Source organism: Strix uralensis, chromosome 25 (assembly GCF_047716275.1).
Source record: "Strix uralensis isolate ZFMK-TIS-50842 chromosome 25, bStrUra1, whole genome shotgun sequence".
NCBI classification, from domain to species: Eukaryota; Metazoa; Chordata; class Aves; order Strigiformes; family Strigidae; genus Strix; species Strix uralensis.
In genome coordinates, this window is record NC_133996.1 from 5,698,905 (window position 1) to 5,718,112 (window position 19,208).

The 19,208-nt window shown below is 53.9% G+C and overlaps 1 protein-coding gene across 16 annotated transcripts in view; it reads right to left on the bottom strand.

The window, feature by feature from the left end:
* LOC141954788 (microtubule-actin cross-linking factor 1-like) overlaps positions 1-19,208 on the bottom strand; it is a 146,023-nt gene that overhangs the window by 47,076 nt on the left and 79,739 nt on the right. For 15 of the 16 annotated variants that reach the window (XM_074894707.1, XM_074894706.1, XM_074894705.1 and 12 more), the window contains exons 46-57: positions 18,767-18,890; positions 18,242-18,450; positions 17,505-17,822; positions 16,544-16,710; positions 15,253-15,409; positions 14,322-14,439; positions 12,961-13,023; positions 11,935-12,176; positions 11,340-11,469; positions 10,332-10,531; positions 9,111-9,606; positions 7,030-8,501 (exon numbers count right to left, since the gene is read on the bottom strand). In XM_074894707.1, coding sequence (XP_074750808.1) covers positions 7,030-8,501; positions 9,111-9,606; positions 10,332-10,531; positions 11,340-11,469; positions 11,935-12,176; positions 12,961-13,023; positions 14,322-14,439; positions 15,253-15,409; positions 16,544-16,710; positions 17,505-17,822; positions 18,242-18,450; positions 18,767-18,890 — 3,696 coding nt within the window. The remainder of the gene's footprint in view (positions 1-7,029; positions 8,502-9,110; positions 9,607-10,331; positions 10,532-11,339; positions 11,470-11,934; positions 12,177-12,960; positions 13,024-14,321; positions 14,440-15,252; positions 15,410-16,543; positions 16,711-17,504; positions 17,823-18,241; positions 18,451-18,766; positions 18,891-19,208) is intronic. The other variant, XM_074894696.1, reaches the window with a different exon arrangement.

Genomic DNA, 19,208 nt, shown 5'->3' on the forward strand with positions numbered 1-19,208 from the left:
CCAGCGGCCACAGTCACTCCCTTCACCGGCAGCGAACGGTGACGCGCTGGGATGCGGTGGGTGATGGGAAAGTCCCGCGTCCGCTCCACACGCAGTTCCCCACGGATCCCCCGCTCCATGGCTGCATCCCGCCGGGACCAGGCTCCTCTCCCTCCTCTGCTCAGCCCTTGCAGACAAAAAGCTTCCCATCTCCTCCTCCCTCGGATCCTCAGCTCTCCCGGTCTTATGCAAAGCTGGTATTTTTAGTATCTCCTGGAAACGCTGCAAAGTGTCACCACCACCAGCTAACGAGTGCTCCTGTGAGAGGACATTCCTACGGCCACCTCCCTCAGCTGAGACCTGGCAGGGTCACCAAAGCATCTGCAAGTGGGTGGCTTTGGAGCAGTGACCTAAGCCGGCTCCTGAAAGGGACCATTTGATCACAGCCTAATTGTTTTATGGTCAAGAAAAAAAGCCTTGCTATGATTTGGTCGGTCTCAGCAGCTCTTGGCTTAATTCGCTCTTGCTCTCAGCTTGCTCAGGATCAGGGAAGTGCCTGTCCGCTGACAAGTCAAGGTCAAATCCCTCCGCAACTCGCTGAGGAACAAGTGACCGGCCACGCTCCGTGCGGAGAAGACAAGCTCCGGCGGCACATTTGCTCTTCCCTTTGCAATAAAATTTATTTCCAATGAACAAGGAGGCTGCAGGGGCCACTCGCGCTCAAGTGCCTCTTGTGCTAACATGTTTATTTACACCCCCCCCCCCCCCAGATTACCAGGTTAAAAGTCCACCAAACATCGCCAAGGCTTTGCAGCTCCACTCGGGCCACTCTCCTCAGCCAGGTTTGGTGACAGCCCCGTCACCCAGCACAGCCCGCGCTTATCACCCCCCATTTATCATCCTCTTCTCCAACGAGGGGAGATGGTGCCTTTAAGGCAGCTTAACAGCTGTCAGAGAGGAGGCATTTTTGCGTGTGTTGCTGATGCTGAAAATACTAGCCAGAGATACTTTAAGTAGGTCTGGAAAGCGTTCAACGAGAAGACACCGTCGTGCAGCCTGTCCCCACTCCCAGCCCAGTCCCACCCAGCTGCTCCCAACTGGACGACTGTCGGGAGCCGCACGCATTCCTCCGGGGGCACAGAAGGGTTAAAAATACCCCGGGCCAGGCTGGGGCACAGCAAGTGGCAGTGTGTCCCTTCCCTGCCCCATCCCATCCCATCCCAGAAACCCACTGCCCTTCTCCCAGCCAGCCCTGAAGCCCCCGCCAGCGATGCACCCCCAGCTACCGGGTCTCTGGCTCTATCAGTTACCAAAAAAGCCCCCCCGGAGGCGCGGGCCGGGTGCTTGGGCATCGCCTGCTAACAAGTCCAGAGAAATGAAGGCTTGGCGTGTAAACGCTTTGGTGCAAATACCCTGCCTCATCAGCACACGGCTTTGTTCCTGCTCTCCGGTTCAGCCCCGCGATCCCGAGATGGGACGCCGGGTTTCTGCTGCCCACCCTCGAGAGCAGCTCTGCAGTGGCAGAGGCAGAGCCGCCAGTCCGGGAGATAGAATCACAGAGTCATTTCGGTTGGAAAAGACCCCTAAGATCATCACAAAGGAAAATCACAAAACACCACTTGTGCAATCAGGGACCATGCTCGTCCCCAGCCAACATAAATGGGATAAACTGGGAGGAAACCACCCATTTCAGTCCTCCTGCAAAATAACCACTGTGAAACACCGCACGGTGCTGGGCAGTCAGGTCCCCATCCCACATCTCTCCTTGTCACCGATGCCCCGTGCAACGACAACAGCTCACGTGGGGGATGTGATGCCCGTACCCCCTCGTACCCCCAAGGCCACGTGCTGCTGGCAGCCCCCTCTCCTGAAAAGCAGCAGCCTCGGGCAGCAGCACCCGGGAGAAACCCAGGGACACCGGGCACGAGGCAAACAGTTATTAGCAACAGCGACATTGCTGATAGCGCCGTTGAGTCAGCTCCCTGTCTGAAAGGTTGGGGGAATTAAGAGTCATAAATAGAGCGCCGAAGAAAGCCGACATCCTCCTGCCGCAAAGGGGGGCAGCGGCAGGGAGGGCGCAGGAGCACGCACGGGATCCTAACGAGCCCTGGCTAATTGCTGCTTTTACTTAGGGGGAAGCGGGGAGGACCTGGAGCAGGGTTAGAGAGAGCAGCATCTGAATGGCAGGGTGAGTAATGCTGCGTAGGGCTTTACTCACTCACTGCATCACCCCTCCTGGGATTTCTTTCCTGATTTTTTTTATTTAAGCAGACAAAGAGGATGCTGGAGGCACGAGGGCTCTGTGGGCCCCAGACGACCTGACCCCCTCTAAAATAAAATGGGAGTGCAGCTTCAGTTATTGCTGTCTAGGGATCCTCCCTCCCCCTTTCCATCCTCCAGCATAAAACTTTTATTGGTGTGAAGGAGCGGTGCCCGAGTTCACTGCATTGAGCAACTCCGGTTTCAAATAACCTCCCCAAAAACCCTCTGCAGGAGGAGAGGCAGGAGCCCAAAATCCCATCTCCTCCCTCCACTCCCCACGACCTGCCCCGGCAAAGCCGTCGCCTGCGAGGATCGGTCGCGGCGGTCCCTCGCTCCCTGCGGCAGACCCCCTCCTGCTCCCCCCCCCCCCACTCTCTGGCTGGGGCAAGGGTGGGGTTTAATTAATACTCGGAGGCAAGATCCTGGATAAGCGGCGCGGCCTGTGCCAGCTGCGGCAGGTCCCGGCTCGCCGGCATTCCTCCGCCGTGCCCCAACGCCGCCAGCAGACGTGGGGCGAAGGGCAGCTGCGGTGACAGCGGGGGCCGCCGGCACGGGGCGGCATCGGGAGGGGGCCGGCGAGTCGATGGAGGTCCAGCCAGGCCCAGAGGCGTCACCATGCCTCTTCCCCTCCGGCCAACCGCATCTGCCCCGATTTGAACGCGACGGCGACCGTTTGGTTCCGTCAAGTTTGACGCTTTTCCTTGCGTTTCATTTTGGGTCAAGTTCTCCAGAGTTTTCCAGAAATCCTTTCTGGCCGTTGGGCACAACTCGGAAGGCAGGCTGCCCCGTTCCTGCTCTCGTCTTTGTTGCAGAGAGGAAAGTGTCCCCAGCAAAGCAAAACCACTCTGGCATGATACAACCGAGGAGGCAACATCATCCTTCCACTCCCGAGCATCGCTCTGCACTGCAGCAAGGCTAAAAAATCTCTGCTAGAGCCTCTGACCCAGGGCTGAGCGTTACACTTTGCTTTGTAGGTGAAATATGGCAACGTTAGAGCTTGTCCAAAAACAACATGGTGAATCAAAAAGGGTCCCAGCTCAGAACTGCCAACGCTAAGTACTAGCCAGGCTTTGAAACCCAAGTTCAAAATCCACTGTATAAAAGATAAAGTAAACAAAACCCAGGCTTGAGCTCACTTAGCCAGGAGGCCAAACCACCCGCCAGCGCACACGTCTTCCCAAAAAACACCAAAGAATTTGATTCCATCAGCTCTCCACAGCCCAGGCTGTGGATGGTCTTTGGCCAGACAGGACGAGCCTGTGCCTGGGGCTTTCTGGCACCGTCGCTCCAAACCAGCAAACCTCATCTCTGCTCCTTGAGCACGTAAAGGAAGATCAGCCCCTTGTTTTATCTGAAGTACAGCATTAATTTCTTGATCTTTAGGCGGAAGGGTTGTAATTCAGGGTCTTCTAGCTCAGGGGTTGCTGATGCTGGAGAGCACACGATGGAGAAAACCCCTTTGTCTCTGTGTGACCCTCCGTGTCTTGGCTGTACCTGGGGAATCGCTTCCCCGGGGAATTCTGCTGTTTGCTAAACTGAATCAACATAGCTGTTACGTTTAGTAACATTTCAACCGTAGCTCATTTGATTCCAGTCATTAAAATTTAATATTAGCGTAAGCTTTGAGAAACCTGAGCTGACAGCAGAGAGAGCGGAGGGGAAGAGCTGGTGGCTGGCACTTATCCCTTGTGCCGAAGAGCCCGACTCAGCCGTGTGATGCTCGTGGAGACACAGCACAGAAAGATTCTTCCAACTTTTAGTACCCTTTTATACAAAAAAGGGGCTCCTCAGAGAGGCAGCAATGGAAAGACAAGCACTTGGGCTAAACTCATGCTGAAGACCAGGAGTTAAAGATGAGGTTCCTTTGCTCTGACAGCTTAACATAAGCTAAACCCAAGCTATTTCTTCTGCAGCATAGCTGTATCTGAAGCGATCCATCAGGATGTCCATATAAGCACAGACTCCAAACCGCAGAAATGCCTTTCAGCTGCACTTGATCTCACCATAAAACCAGGGACTGAACGAGATGACCCCTTAAAGTCTCTTCCAGATGGGTTTCTCACAATCCTCTAGCGACGTGCTGCTCTGAACCAGGCCCTACCTGGTCTTCCCCCACCCCCTGAAGGCCAAGTCTACTTCACATCGCCGTCCTGGCTTCCCACCGTCACGGGAGCCGGTGTGGGCTCAGCCCCTTGGTGTAGCCATCCCCACCCTTACACCCACTCGCTGAACCAAAACACCTCCTGCAAACAAAGCTTCCCCCCCAGAGCAAGATCCGACAGCTGCTTCCCAGCCTCTCGCCTCTGAGAAGCCCGGCCAGGAGGAGCACTTAGAGCGGGAGAGGGCTCATCCCTCCCGTAGCCAGGATTAGTCCCTCGTGACCTGGGAAAGGGGCTGGGGGGGAGAGGGGAGATGCACGAGTGGTAGTTCTCCAAAAGTTATGGGGTTGTTGTAGGTTGTGGCCTTTTGGGGCAAGTTTGAGGGGTGTTCACAGGCAGGAAAAGAAAAATATATGGGAAGCTTCAAGTGTAAGCTGCTTCAGAAGTCATCTGTTCACGGCCTCTGTCAGAGCTTTCAATATATCTTCTTTATTAAAATCTGGACACAATGAGTCCAGAAGTGCCCACCTTTGTCAGGACTGCATTGGCAACTTGCCTGCAGCCCCAGGGCCATGCCTAATTTGCATCTCATTTACACAGATGTTCATTAAAATTAATGCCTTAAGACATAATATCTGCCTGCGCTTGAGCCTTCTGGACAGACGGACCGCGACCGCTCCTGGAGAGCCCCAGTCACCCCATCCTCCTCCCCACGCTCAGCTGCGTCGTCCCCCCACCGCCCCGGGGAGCACTGCCCGGCTGAGGAGCTGCCTCCGGTCCCCCGGGACACGCTGTGCATGCAGCTTGTTTGCAGTCCAAGAAGGGAGACAGTTGTGATATTGTTTTAGGGGCTAAGAAATAAAAGCCTGGTGCAACCAAGAAAAGCCCCCCTGCTCCCCGCTTCCCCCCTGGTGCCCAAGCCAGGCTTCTCCACCGCTCTCCCTCCTGCACGACTGGAGTACAGATGGTCTCTGCCCGTACGCCGCGATGCTCTTCCACGTGCAGATCAATATCTGGGATTGCATTTGCCCTTAGAGAGAACCGTAAGGTGAGGCTTTGCAAAGATCTGCTCTGCAACATGGACGATTCGTGCAAAAACGCTCGTTCTCTTGATGAACCGTGCATGGGAGGAATGCTGCTGCATAACTGCCATTGCTCCATCCGCCCTTCTTGCTTCTCCCCCATTTTACTCTCAGCCATTACACGGTAAAACCCAACCATCACTGCTGCAAGCTTTTATTTTTCCACAAACAAAGACCCCAGCTACACCGCATGGCCTCGATGGCCAACAAATGACTCCTGGTAAGGACACGTCACCCCCGAAGCACCCTCGGCTCATGCAGGCCAGGCCAGTGCTGTCTTAAAGGGTCCTTCTCAAGGTCACTGAGATACAAACCATTTGGAAGTGCTACGATGGGTTAAGCTGCGCCTGCCAGCCCCGCTCACCAGCCCCGCCAACCAAGCACCAACGCTGGGTTTCGTCATTGTTTCTAAGGAGAGCTGCTCAGCCAGGAATAATCCCTTGCTCTACAGGAAAGTTTCACTGGTTTTAAGGACTAGAAACTCCTTTTTGGATATATTTGTTCCAACCGACTGTGTGGTGTTTAATGATGAAGTTAAATCCTTTCCATCAATATAAGCTCAAGCCCAAACACTGCCCAACACGAGAGTTAACAGCAACACGATCAGGTGAGCTTGAGTTTGCCTCATAAATATCACTTCCAAGCTCTTTTTTTTCGATCGGCAACCCCTGAAACAGAAGTACCTTGTCCTGGTGAAGGTTTCACAGAGCTATCAAGTGGTGGAACGGGATCAATTAACCATGAGATGAAAAGTAAATGGCTGTAAAAACGCTTCCCCCTCCCACCCGCCATTAACACCAGGAAACGAGCAGCCAGATGTAAATCAGCCCAATCATCAGCTACCGAGCACATCAGTAATAGAAGTTTCACAGCAAGAGAATTTCTAAGCAGTATTAATATAATTAATGTAGTGTAACAGCATGACCCAACACCGTAATACTGTATAAAAAAATATCACACTCCAACTCTTCCCTCTCTCAACACTTCATGCAAGCCCTGACGGTCTCCATCAGCTCTTTGCTGGAAACACGAACAGCCCACAGCAAAACTCTGCCTTGGTTTTATTCCCTGTGGGTATCCCTTGTCCCACAGTTTATCTGTGGCTTTATTTGTACCCAAGGACCCCAAAATGGACATCATATGTGGCCCAGATGAAGTGAACAACAAGCAGGAATGGTGGGCCAGGTAGAAAGACCTGCAGGATGGTCTGATCTGGTCTAGACTCTCAGGTGATGACAACTTACAGGTCCGATGGACTTGAAAACATCCTTCCCTCCCCCCAAACCGAAATGCCAACCACCTCTACGAGCCCACGGGTTACTGGCACGCCAACATTACACATCACAAGGAGAACAGGGAAAAGCTTTTTTCCTCCCAATCACAAAATCTTTCTGCGCCTTTTCACCGCAGACTATCAAGTCCAGCAGTTGATCTTCTATTCTCCAGAGCCAGGATATTTTACTACACCAAAAATGCTGACATACAGCAACAAACAATGAAGCCGCGATAACTTGAAGACCAGAGGTCCTACACAAGGGACCACAACACTAGACAGACCTTCAAACACCAAATACCACTTAAGAAACGTTATAAGCATAAAGACTTACCTTGAAGTCTGCCAACTGCTGGTTGATGGTTTCCACCTCTGTTCCCACCACCCACTGCAACGCCTCGTTCTCCTCCGCCGCGGTTGTCATGTGGGTCAGCTCCTTCAGCCTGCCGTAAAAGTCCTCGACACGAGACAGTGTCGTTTCCACCTGCTCCTGACGGTTCTTGCCTCTCTCCGTCAGTTTGCTGCACTGTTTATTCAGCGTCTCCAACTCACGTTTCAGTCCTAATAAATCGGGGCTTCCTTCGTCCTCCAGCATCTTCTTACATTCACTTTCAGAAGCTTCAATGTCAGACTTCAGCCTGTGGAGTTTGCCCAGGAACGTGCGAACGTCCTCTGCTTGGGACTGAAGGCTGTCAGTGTCTCTCCCGATGGGGCCCATGCTGTCTAGCTCGTCATCGAGATCCGCCAGTTGAGAGAACATCTCCCTGACCCGATTATTGAATTGGCCGATCCCCTCAAGCTTGTTTTCCATGAGCGTACAGCAGTCATTTACTTTCTGCTTCACAGCTTTGAAGTCCTGCTGAGCCACCTCAGCTTGGCTTAAGAGCTGGGAACAGTCAGACCCATCCGGGGCATCTTCTACTAGACCTTGAGTGAAGTTTTTCAGATAATCCACTTGTGGCTCCAGGGCCTGCAGCACCTCCTGCTGTGCCCTGAGCTTCTCCAAATTCTTGTTGCTGCAGGCTTGTGGCCCTAGCGCATCGTAGATCTCCAGCTGGTGCTTCGCCCCTTCCAGCTTCTTCTCAATGTTCTTGAAGCTCTCCTGAAACTCCTTGAGCCTCTGTGACATTTCTTCAATGGAGCCCGTCTTGGCTTGCAGCTCTTCTGTGATGGCATCCATCTTCTGATTGATGCCGGCCTTCTCATCCCGAATGTCGTCCTCATCGGTCTGAGAAGCGTCGATCAGGATGTCGGCAGCGCTGTTCAGCATCTCCAGCAAGGAGCGGCGCTTCTCCACGTCACTCAGCAAAGCCTTTGATCTCAGAAGAGTCGCCTCCAGCTGCACCGGATCCAGAGTTACTTCCAGCTCTGACATCTTTGCCTTGCAGTCCTCCACCCAAGGCAGGAGGTCCTCCGTGTGCCGTTGGTACTTCTGAGCTTTCTGCAAACAGTCCTTGAGCTTAGAGTGTCTATCAGCAGCCTGCTTGCTGAGCTCTTCCCAGTGTGTTTTGAGGCTGACCAACTGGTTTTGCAGAGTGGTCTTCTCCTCCCCAGGCTGGACAGAAAGCAGCAAAGATTCTCCCTCAGCTACAATCATCTCGTAGGAGCCACTGTGTTGGTTGAGGCTCTTCTGGAACTCTTCTTGTTCCTGAATTTGGCTCTGTAGCCTCTCCAGTTTAGCAGAAATAGGTTGGCTCCGAGCTTGCTGGCACAGTTTGTCATCTAGCCAGGTCTTGAGTTCATCAAACATATGCTGGAACTGCTGGGAACTTGCAAGCGCAGTCTGCAGTCGGTTCATCCGGTCGGCTGAAACGGAAATAAGATTAGAATGAAACAATTAAGCTGAAATCAAATAAGCAAAGTGCAATTATTTAAAATCATCTCAGATGCACCAACTGTGTTTTGATTAACAGGAAGGAGTTTTCCATTGCATCACTAGCCTTTTTGCTCACTGATTCATAAATTTCTTAAGTCGTAACAGGCAATGATAATGCAGTAGTCTCAGTTCTCCTGACCAGTCTTGAAATGCAACCTCTTAGAAACCAGAAGAGGCTTCCCAAGATTAGAGGGTGGCCATTGGGTCTTCTCTTCAGAATGCGGCAAAATTAGGAAGGAACCAGCTGTTTTTTCCCAAGCACAGCACATGCCATGCGGCTGCAAGCCAGGCAGGCTTCTTGAAGAGCCACATCAGTGGGACTAAACATCTCTGCTCACTCTCCAGACTCAGGTATGTCTGGAGTGTGAACTCTCCTCTGCTTAGTCCCACCTAAAACACTCACGAAGCACCCTAAAAAATGCTAAATGGTGCTTCCCCTACTATTCTTAGAAACCCAGTGGTGGAAGAGCCCTTTGGCAAAAAGCAGGGGTGGAGTTCGACACCCCGACATCTCTCAAGCAACTTCTCTGCTGTCTCACCTGCCAGGTCTTCCAGCCCTTTGAGAGGAAGCGCCACCGTCTCCAGACGTTTCCTTAACTCATCTTTGAGATACTGCTCGCCAATCAGGACAGAGAGGTCATCACAGAGGGTCTGAGCCTCTGCGATCTCCTCTTCCAGCTGCTCCAGGTCTGAGCGGATCTCACTGGTTTCCTCCAGCTGCTGTTTCACGGCGTCGGGCTGCGTGCTGATGGCAGACTGGCTGCTCAGGCGCTGCCCAACCGCCTTCACCTTCTCGGAGAGGCCCTGGAGCAGCTCCTGGTACTGGGTGCTCTTTACTATGGCTTGGTCAATTTGGCTGGAGCGGGAGTTGAGGCGTTCCATTAGCTCGGACCATTTCTGATTAACCCCTTGGAGTTCTTCCCGCACCTGGTTAGTGGATGGAGAAACATCTCCAGGGCCAGTCAAGATGCTCTGAGCTGCCTGGTTGAGCTGCTCATGCTGTTGTCTGCGAGCTTCAAATTCCTTCAGCATAAACTGAAACAGAAATAACATAAAAATGTTTGCACAAAACTGACAGCTCCGAATACACACAGTCAAAACAAACCAGACCTTCAGGGGCTTTATCCAGCCCACGGCATCAGTAGGAACAAGGCCTGGGGTGGGATAGCAATAGGGCTGGGTAGGCCACGATTTACTGTGACCTTGCAATTAAAAAAGCTGGGAGAGGTCTGCGACTTCAGGACTTTGCTCTCTCTCTTATTTGTCCTACTGCTGTGTAATGTAACATAAACCAGTTAGATGAGAAGGAAATCTAATTATGTTAACTGGGGCATTTTATTTTATGATGTGGCCGGTTACGGACATGGTAGGATTTGGAAGCAGGAGGTACAGAAAGGGCAGGCTGCCAGGCAGAGGGGCAGCATTAGTAAGTCCTGCAGAGCGTCAGCCCAGGTCTTGTTTAAAGCAATTTCACTCTCCAAGAGGGGCCAAGTGATTCATTGATGAGTCAATCCAGTGCGGGGAAGCGAGCTCGAGCACTGCACCCATTTCAAGTTATTCACAGTAGTTTGCGCTCAGCGGGGTTTGGAGGACTTGGGAGAGGAGCCACGAGGTCTCCCAACACTCGCTGCATGGCAGAGCACTTGTAAGACAAATAACTCCGCGTGCCATCTGCCACCTCCCCGTACTGGATGCGACACCCCTCACCCCCCCTCGCCCTGAACCCACCGCGGAGATGCCCTACACAGCTCCCAGCTCACCTGGACCTGCTGCTTCTGTGCGTTCAGCATGTTCGGGTCGATGGAGAGGGGTCCCAGCACGCTCATCATCAGCTCCTTCTCCATGAGCCAAGGGCGCAGCTGGGCTTCGGCAGCCTGGAAGCTGGCCAGCTGGTTCGCCGACTCCTCCAGCTTCTGCTGCCGCTCGGCCGTCGCCTGGCTGGCTCTTTCCCACCTGCAATCTGAAGCACCGGCTGCGTTGGCGCTGGTCGCACTCCCGGCCAGCCCACCCCTCCATCGAGGTGGTTTTTTTACCCTCCCCATGGTTTCCCCAACGGGAAATCTCCTCAGCTTTTCAATAAAACTAGCATGGCTCTATTCACTCTCCATCTAATAAGCCGTTACCCATTTCTAATGGCTACGTAGTCTTGAAGCTCATAGAACAAAAACCTTGCAAGCAGGATTTCTGCGCTCTAGTCACTACTGCCACGAGCTGGTCTGACCTTGGGCGAGCCATCTCACATGCCTGGCTCGATAAATGAGGATACTCTCATGTGTATCAGTCCTCACACAGCACATTCAGATCTCCTGGACGGAGAATTCCGTAAACACGTTCCTGCTATTTCAAAGAAGAGAATCTCTGGGCTTCTTTTTAAATACACAGTCTTGTTTAGTCAACATTTAATTACCTAGGATAGCCTTACTAATGACTAGAATTTTATATCAAGCAGTGAGGCTTTTAATCAAAACAATCAACTCATGTCACTAATGCTTTTTTTTTTTTCCTTGCTTTTTTTTTTTTTAAAGAAGTAATTTAAGGAGGCAAGTCTTTAAAATATACATCCATCATAGAGATTTCATTAATCACGACAGTGCTCATCTCAGGAACACCTTGTACACCAGACAGCTTGGAGATCAGTTTGTTATTTACTGAATTTTAATCAGAAGTGACTCTGCTCTGCTGTGACTTTGGAATTGCCCTGCAATCCTGAACCGCTTCTAATGCGATGTTTCAAGACTGAAGCTTCACTAAGTGCTTCAGGCACTTACTCAGGTCTTCCTGCATCTTCTTCCAGTTTGCTGCTTCTGGAGAATCTGGATATTTCTCCAGCAAGCCAGAAAGTGCTTCCTTTACCTTCTGGATCTTCCCTGAATTCTGTTCCAATTCAGCCAGAAATGCCTGGAAAACAATAATTTGAACTTCTTCAGATATAGGGCAAAAGAATGAAATCACCAAGTAGGAATGAAGGAGCAGCTACAAGCTGGAGTTGGACAATTTCTGTTCTTTGCAATATTTTTGTTCTTTAGCAATACTGTGAGCTAACTTGGCTCCAAGAGCAGGGAAAGGGTGGGAACTGCTTTCCAGGAGAAGTTGAGTGACCCAGCAACAAGGGCTATAGTTAAGCTCCTTTCTGCTGAGCCAAATGCCTGAAAGCAGCAGGTCTAGAAGCAAAGAGGTCGAGCACAGCGCGTGGGCTCCTGCTCCATGGACCTGCCTGCGATCCCTTCTGGGAAAAACCCTTCCTTAACCTAGGGCAGATCCTTGTTGCTAATCCTTCTAGTCCTGCTGCATTAAAGCACATCTCCGAGGTCCTTTGGGAGGAGATGCTCTAATCCCTGTTTTTTGCTCTGGAAGAGGAGTTACCTTGTTGTGCTCAGCCTGGGCTCTCATCGTCTCCGTCTTGGTGGGTGAGGAGGAGGCGTCCAGCTCTGACAACGTTCGTTCCTTCGACTCCAGCCACTTCAGCATGGAGCTGGCCTCCTCCTGCACTTCTTGCATCTTCTCCAGCATAGCCGAGAGCTGCTGCTGGCGTTCCTGCAGCGCCACGCCAAGGCCCTGGTACTGCTGGGTCACGTCCGCCACATCGCACTGGATCTCGGTCAGATCTGTTTCCAAAAAGCACCCTGAGTTGAGGACCGCTGCCTGCGCTGCCCGTCCTAACCTGGACTATCAGGTACTAATCTAGCCCCAGGCAGCCACAGCCGGCCAAGCATGAGGAGCAAGAGGCCACGCTGCCGTCCGTCTGCCTGCAGAGCGATGGCAGATTATCCTCACCTCTCATGCCAGAGGGGCCCTTCCCGTTGCACTGCGGATGCATGTTGACAGTTTGCAAACAAAGCAAATGCCTTCATGTTCATGAGACTGATGCAAGCTGAGCCCCCCTTTCACAATGTCACTGCTAATACAGTGTTAAATAACCTGACACCAAAATATAAAGCCATTTTTATGCACCTATTATCTCGTTGAACCGGCGAACTAACAGCAGATAACAGGCAATAATTAAAATTGCTATTCAAACTGAAGGGTTGGATGCCGTTATAATCCCTTAGAACCAATAAATTTAATTGCAGGCCTTAAAACGATCTCCCATTTATCAGCTCAACACCACCTGATGGGGTGTCAGGGTGCTGTCACTCCCCAAAGCTGCCCCTCTCTGTCCTTCAGTCTGACCTACATCCTCCATCACCGCCTGCCCGTCCCGCGGCTCCGGCTACTGCGCGGGATTCACCAGCCCATTTGGCAAGCTCGTTTCCCTTGCGACGGGATGCTGACGGTGTCACACGGTGGTTTATATTCTCATGGATGGAAACGCACAGACAAAAACGGACAAAGAGGTGGCGAGGCGGCCTCGGCACGCGCGTGCCGGCACAGCGGTGACAGCGAGCTCACCTTTGCACGTGTGGTATCCGTTCACGCTGCCTACCGACCCTCCCGGAGCGGGCAGCGCGGCACCTGAGCAGAGGAGACGGAGACAGACAGAGGGACAAGACAGACGCGTTAGGAATGCAGACAGCAAGCGATGAACGGCCCTCCACGACACGGACCACACTGGCCACCAAGCACAGACAGCAGAAGAGCTGAAGCTGCCTGGAGCTGGGCACCCACCCCAACATCACCCAGAGACCAGGGTTGGATGCGGCTCCTGCGTGGACCATAACACTGGCGACCACTGGCCGTCTCTCCACGCATGGAAAGCTGCTACCCTGAGCATGATTTTGTGAATTACAGTATCAAGTGAGAGGCTAAATGCCTCCCCCGAAAGAGATTAACTCCCCTGAAAGAGATTAACTCCCCCATATTCTCCTTTTCTAATGGGATGAAACTATTTAAACCCGCCTTGGTGCACAGACACGCTCTCTTTGCCAAGAGGCTCCACGCAGGATGCGCCAGCATCCCCTCCTTGGACACCAGATATCGCAGCTATGCTCACAGCTGAAGGGGGCTTTATCAGAAACATTATTGGGAAAGTCTCTCTCTTTCTAACCAGCATTTTAAAGCTTTCATGGCTGTAAGGGGCTGCAGCTTTGGTCACCCCACGTGGGTGACTCTGTGGGTCACCCACAACAAGCCTCTCCCCACTTCTCTTGGAGGTTTGCCACTGAGCTGCTCAAGTTAAGCCTAACAAACCTATCTAGACTATGAATTCCCATAAATGCCCATCAGTGATGAGAGCCCAGGGACTTGTTCTCACAAGCTGGAAGACATCTTTTAGTTGGTTTCCAAACGAACCAGACATCATCTCACTGCTTCACAGACTTGAAGCCAAAAAGGATCGTCTGAATATTGCAGCCTTAAATTTCATCCAGATAGGAAACCCAAATACTGGAGTTTGATCAAAACACTCCAGCCCTCAGAAGGCTGAAGCACATCACCAAGAGAAAGCAGAAGTCACCTCCATGAGCTCCCTGCAGGGCCAAGAGCCCGGAGAAGCTCCCCGGAGCAGCAGTATGTGTCCCCATGCTGGGGTCACGGCAAACACGGGGTAATTCAGTGCTCATTATGCTACAGCAAATTAAGCCAAGTTGGTGGGCTCTGAGCACTTAGCTGATGCATTAATGCAATGAGCATTGGTGACTTGACCATAGGGCTGAGCCCCATGATACTCGGACCACCACGGGTCCTCTGAAGTTTGTTAAAAGGGGGAAATAACCCCATTTTTTGCTTGAGGCAGGCTCAGAGAAGTTGCAGTGGTGAGAGCAAACAGAGTGATGAGGAAAGAAGCACCGTTGGGAGAGCGAGCTGCGACTCACCTGCCTTGGACGGGGTGTCGGGGGCTGTAATCTCCACGATCAGGTTCTCCAGGAGGGTCCCTCTGCGGCCAATCTCCTCCACCTGGGTCCCCTTCCCCTTCCATTCCTCCAGCAGATCCTGCTCAAAAGCAAAGGCCAGGACTGGAGGCTGTGCTTGCCTGGCTGCAGCCCACCCTTCCTCCCTCCCTTACCCGTCACCTCCACGGTGACTCGGTGGCACGGGGACACAGCACCCAGGGAACCGGCACATGACAAGTAGACTGCGCTGGGAAGTGGGTGTCTTTACATTTATTTTTGTCAGGGGGAATCAAAGAGTGAAAAGCTCTTCCCTAACTAGTGGGTCTGAGAAAGGAAACCTTCTTCTTCCTCCTGTCATTTCAGGGACCTCCCTCCTCCTCTCTGCACCCCTCAGCCACACGCTAGTCCAGCTTTTGGCAGCGCCTGGCAGCATGCAGGAGCCCGGCGCCGTGCCGTGGGGTGCGAGGGCTGCGGGTGACTCAGCAGACGCTGCTCTGCCTCTGAGTCAAACCCTTGGCATATCCTGATTTAAAGCATCACGGTGCCGGAGAGGAGCGGGGGCTTGGATGACAGCAGGCCACCTTCCACGTCTAGCAAGGGGAAACACTCAGCGAAAATGAGCATGTTCGGGGTCTCCCACTCCCAAATCCCGCCCAGAGCAGGCAGTGGGGAGGGAAGGGAAACCAGGCAGTGCCCAAGAGGAGCTTCACACTGCTCCCTTCTCCGCAAGCCAGGGACCACTGGCTGCACATACCCCAGGGGCTGCAGCCCCACAGCAAGTACAGGGGAGCCCAGGAGTCCTGAGACCATAAAACACCTCCCAGAAATCTGCTTTCTGGGATTTATTCCACATTCCAGCACGTTCACACCAATTGCCAACTTTCCCAGTCTGGTTCCGGCTCCCTCTGCCCACCTGGATCTGCTGCCTGTGCTGGTGCAGCTCCTGGGTGCCCAGGGAGGTCTCAGCAGGCGGCATTTTGCCTTCGCTCTCCCTCAGCCACTTCCTCACGGCCCCGACCAGCTTCCGAAATTCATCCAGTTGCTCCTGGCAGGACGACGCATCCTTTTCTCTGAGAGTGAAAAGGTTTCAGAGAGTCAGAGCTCGTGCTTTGCCTTGCAATTACCCCCGCCTGAATGTAGCACAGTTGTGTCTGTAGGAGCCGTTCTTTTTATTATTATTATTAGATGTTGCTTAGGAACAGCGCACACAGTGCCAGCCAAAGCGGGGTGCACGCCGCAGCTTGCCCCTCGCTGCTGCTGGCCCCCCCAAGCTGCGGCCAGGGGCACTTTGGGGGCCACTCTGGCACCACCACGGTAGCCAATGGCCACGAGACCACCACGGCCAACCTGCACTGGCTCTGCACTGGGCTCTTTGTCCTGGGGGATGTGAAGCTTTCAGGAAGACAAGGCTCATTCATGCCGTCTCGCCCCAGCCAGCTGCAGCCCCGGGGAGGCCCGGCTGTGCTGCTCCTCCTCCCCGGCCGCAGCTCCCATCTATTCAGCCCATCCCAGAGGGACAAGGCAGCCCCCGGACGGCAGCCACGGGGCCCTCCGGCTCGCACTCGCTGGCCACAGCTGCGAGCAGCCTGCATGGGGCCGGCCGGAGGCAGCTCTGTGCGGTGCTGAATTACCGGGGATTATTATGAGATTCATCTGCTTTTCCTCATCACCTTCCCTGAATTCACTAGGGAGTTTGGAGATATAAGCCTGTGAGGTGTGACCCCCCCCGGGGACACAGCCAAGCTCTCGCCCTGCCCCTGTCCAAGCTGCCATGGCCGATTTGAGCTCAAGCTGCTGCTAAAGCTCCGCTTTATCCCCACTTTAGGGGGACTCCGGGGACAGGCTGCTCTGCTCTGTCACCTCCCAGAGAGCACGCCTGGGGCAGGCTCCCGATCCTCCGCCAACACCCTGCTCCCCTCCGGCAAGATGCTCTAGGATGGAGCTGTGGCAGCCCACATGCCGGGAAACGCACCAACGCCGGCTCCTGCAGCACCAGGAATTTTTCACAACGCCCCCAGCCAAGGCTTTTTTTAAAGCGTCAGCTGGAGTGAGCTGCCTTACGTTGCCTGGTGTGGGAGGAGAGAGGCAGAAAGAGTTCGCCTGTGCCCCGCTGTGGAAAGGAGATCTCCACGGGGTCTTGCTCTTACCACGAAGTCACCCCCAAACTCACGTCCCCAGGGAGTGGCTGGGTCCCTGGGACTCACCTCTCTTTTGCCACCTTCTGCAGCTGCAGGAAGTCTTTCTTCAGGCTCTGCAGCTTCTCCTGCTGCTGGGAGGCGCCGGGGGCGAAGCCGCAGGAGCCCAGCTCTGCAGCGAGGTGCTCCAGGGCATCCAGATCCTCCTGGTGCTGCCTCAGCTCTGAATTCAGCTCCTGCCAAGAGCAAAGGGCGATGCTGAACATGCCCCCACCAGCAGACTCGGGCAGAGGGGATGAACTGGACAGCCCCGCGTCTTGGCGAGCTGGAGAGACCCTTTGTGGGCAGCGCCATGAATTGCACCAGTACCAAACTGGCGGGCACGGCCCAGTCCCACCTGCTCCTCCAGCTCTGGCTCAGCAAATAATTTAAGCAGCTGCAGGAGCAAGTTCCACCTTCCCCGGTGCTGGTGTAAGGCCACACAGTGAATGGGGTGGGGGGCCCTGGACAAGCCAAATCACCCCCCCGCCCCAGCACAAGTGTCTGGTTTTACGCCAGCTTAGAGCATTTCTGAGGCTGTGGCCAAACCACCCCCCGGAGCAGAGCACTCGTAGGAAGCCAGAGGGAGGAATCTCGCACAGCCGTGACCAGCCAGCACGACCCACAGCATCTCCGAGGGCTTTGTCACATCCCGCACTGCGCTTGCTGCCAGCACTCAGGATTTTTGCTGTATTAACCCCATGGAGTCTTTAATTGGTAAAACGTTGCTGTATTTGGACTGGCCTCCAAGATCCCTTCTGAAAACCAGCCTGGCTCCAGGGAAATACCATTTCCCTCTCTCACTGCCAGAAACAGCCTCAGCCACTCCGGCCACGCTCCCTTCCCCAAGCAAAGAGCCAGCACAGGTCCTGCGGCTCCTGCCAGCCTGGGAGCCAGCCTGGGGGGTCTATTTGCTTGGGAAGAAATCACTACAAAACGGCTCTTCCCCAAAACCCTGAGGCAGGCGGAGGCTTCTCCCTCTGCATCTCACCTGGATGTGCTGGGAGAAGCGAGCGATGTCCCGGTCCGGCTGATTCCCAGATGCCAACATCCGCGCTCTGCTCTCCATAAACTGCTGCAACTTCTCCGAGAGCTGCTCGTACTGCTCGACCTTGGGGAGGAGACCCTTCAGCGCGTCCTCCCTCTCCCGCTGCTGCTGGCACAGCCTGCCGAAATGCTCCGTCACCTCCGCCAGCTTGCCCTGCAGGGCAGAGGCCGTGGGGCTGTCTGCTGCCTCCATGAACCGTGTCACCATCTCGCGGGTGGCTTCCAGGCAGCTCTTCTGCCTGGCGATGTCCTGCTTCAGCTTCTGTGGTAAGCACACACAGGAAGGGATGCCATTTTAGGAAGGCTCTTGAGCAAAACTGAACTGGCATGAAGAGGCTGGGCCGCTCTTGCGAACAGCAGCACACACTTTAAAGACAACCAGGGTCGGGCAAGAATAGTTTTCTATCCCAGTTTTTCTTTCCTTTCTGATCTCCCCGACCTGCTCTGCCTTTCCCCCCGTGCCTGATATCCACACTCTGCTTGTTAGCAAAGAAGAAAGGAGACTTTTCAACAGGTCTGTGCTCTGGCTTAATGAAATTAAGTAAAGATTCTGCTCACATCCCTTTTTAGGGCTTTTTTGTGCTTTTAGAATACTGTAGCTAACCCCCCCCAACTGCCTGCACTGTTCAGGCCCTGCAGACAGGCATGTTTGAGGTGAGGGAGCTCAGGGACCAGCCGTACCGCGCTCGTGGCAAGCGAGTCCTGGATGGAGGCGGAGGAGAGCGCGGCCGGCTGCTCTCTCTCCAGGTTCTTCTCGATCTCAGCCACCGACTGGAGGAGGCTCTCCAGGCTCTCCTGAACGCTCTGGGACTGGGCGATGGATTTCTGCAGCAGGTCCGAGCGCTCGGCCATCTGCTGGGAGAGTCTCTGGAAGCGGCTCACGACGGCATCTGCAGAGTTCAGTGCAGAGGAGAGTCAGCGGCAAAGAGCTTCTTGCCTGGTGCTCAGAGAGCGACGAGGATCACCTTTGGCTCCTGCCAAACTCTCACTGACCATGAATCCCCATCTCCAAACTCAGCAGGGAGACAGGGAACCCAACGAACGGCCAACCTGGATCACAGCCATGTGCAAACACAAGCCCTGCTGTGCGCCTTTGCCCCACCTTCCCCCCAAAAGTGGGAAACTTCTTCTTTCACTCCTCCCTGGTTTGTTTTCACACTCTCCCCAGCAACCCCCGCTGACACAGGCAGCTGCTTTGCTCTGTACCTGTTGTTTCCTGAATGTGCCCATGGTCTGGGGCCGGCTCCCCTTGAACCTCCAGCAGGGACCGAGCTGCTTTCTGGAGCTTCTCCACTGGCACCTGATGCTCAGCGAGGTCTCCCTGCAGCTGCTGCTTTGACACAAGACAAGGCAAAATCAGCGGTGGGTCACACGCAAGAAAGAGATCTGCACCTGCGGGGAGCTCAGGGCTCCATTTAAACTCTGCTGAGGGATCCTGTTCACTCAGTCACAAAGTCACAGAATCATCTCGGCTGGAAAAGACCCTGAAGCTCCTCCAGTCCAACCATGAACCTCACCCTGACCATTCCCAACTCCACCAGATCCCTCAGCGCTGGCTCAACCCGACTCTTCAACCCCTCCAGGGATGGGGACTCCCCCCCTGCCCTGGGCAGCCCATTCCAACGCCCAACAGCCCCTTCTGCAAAGA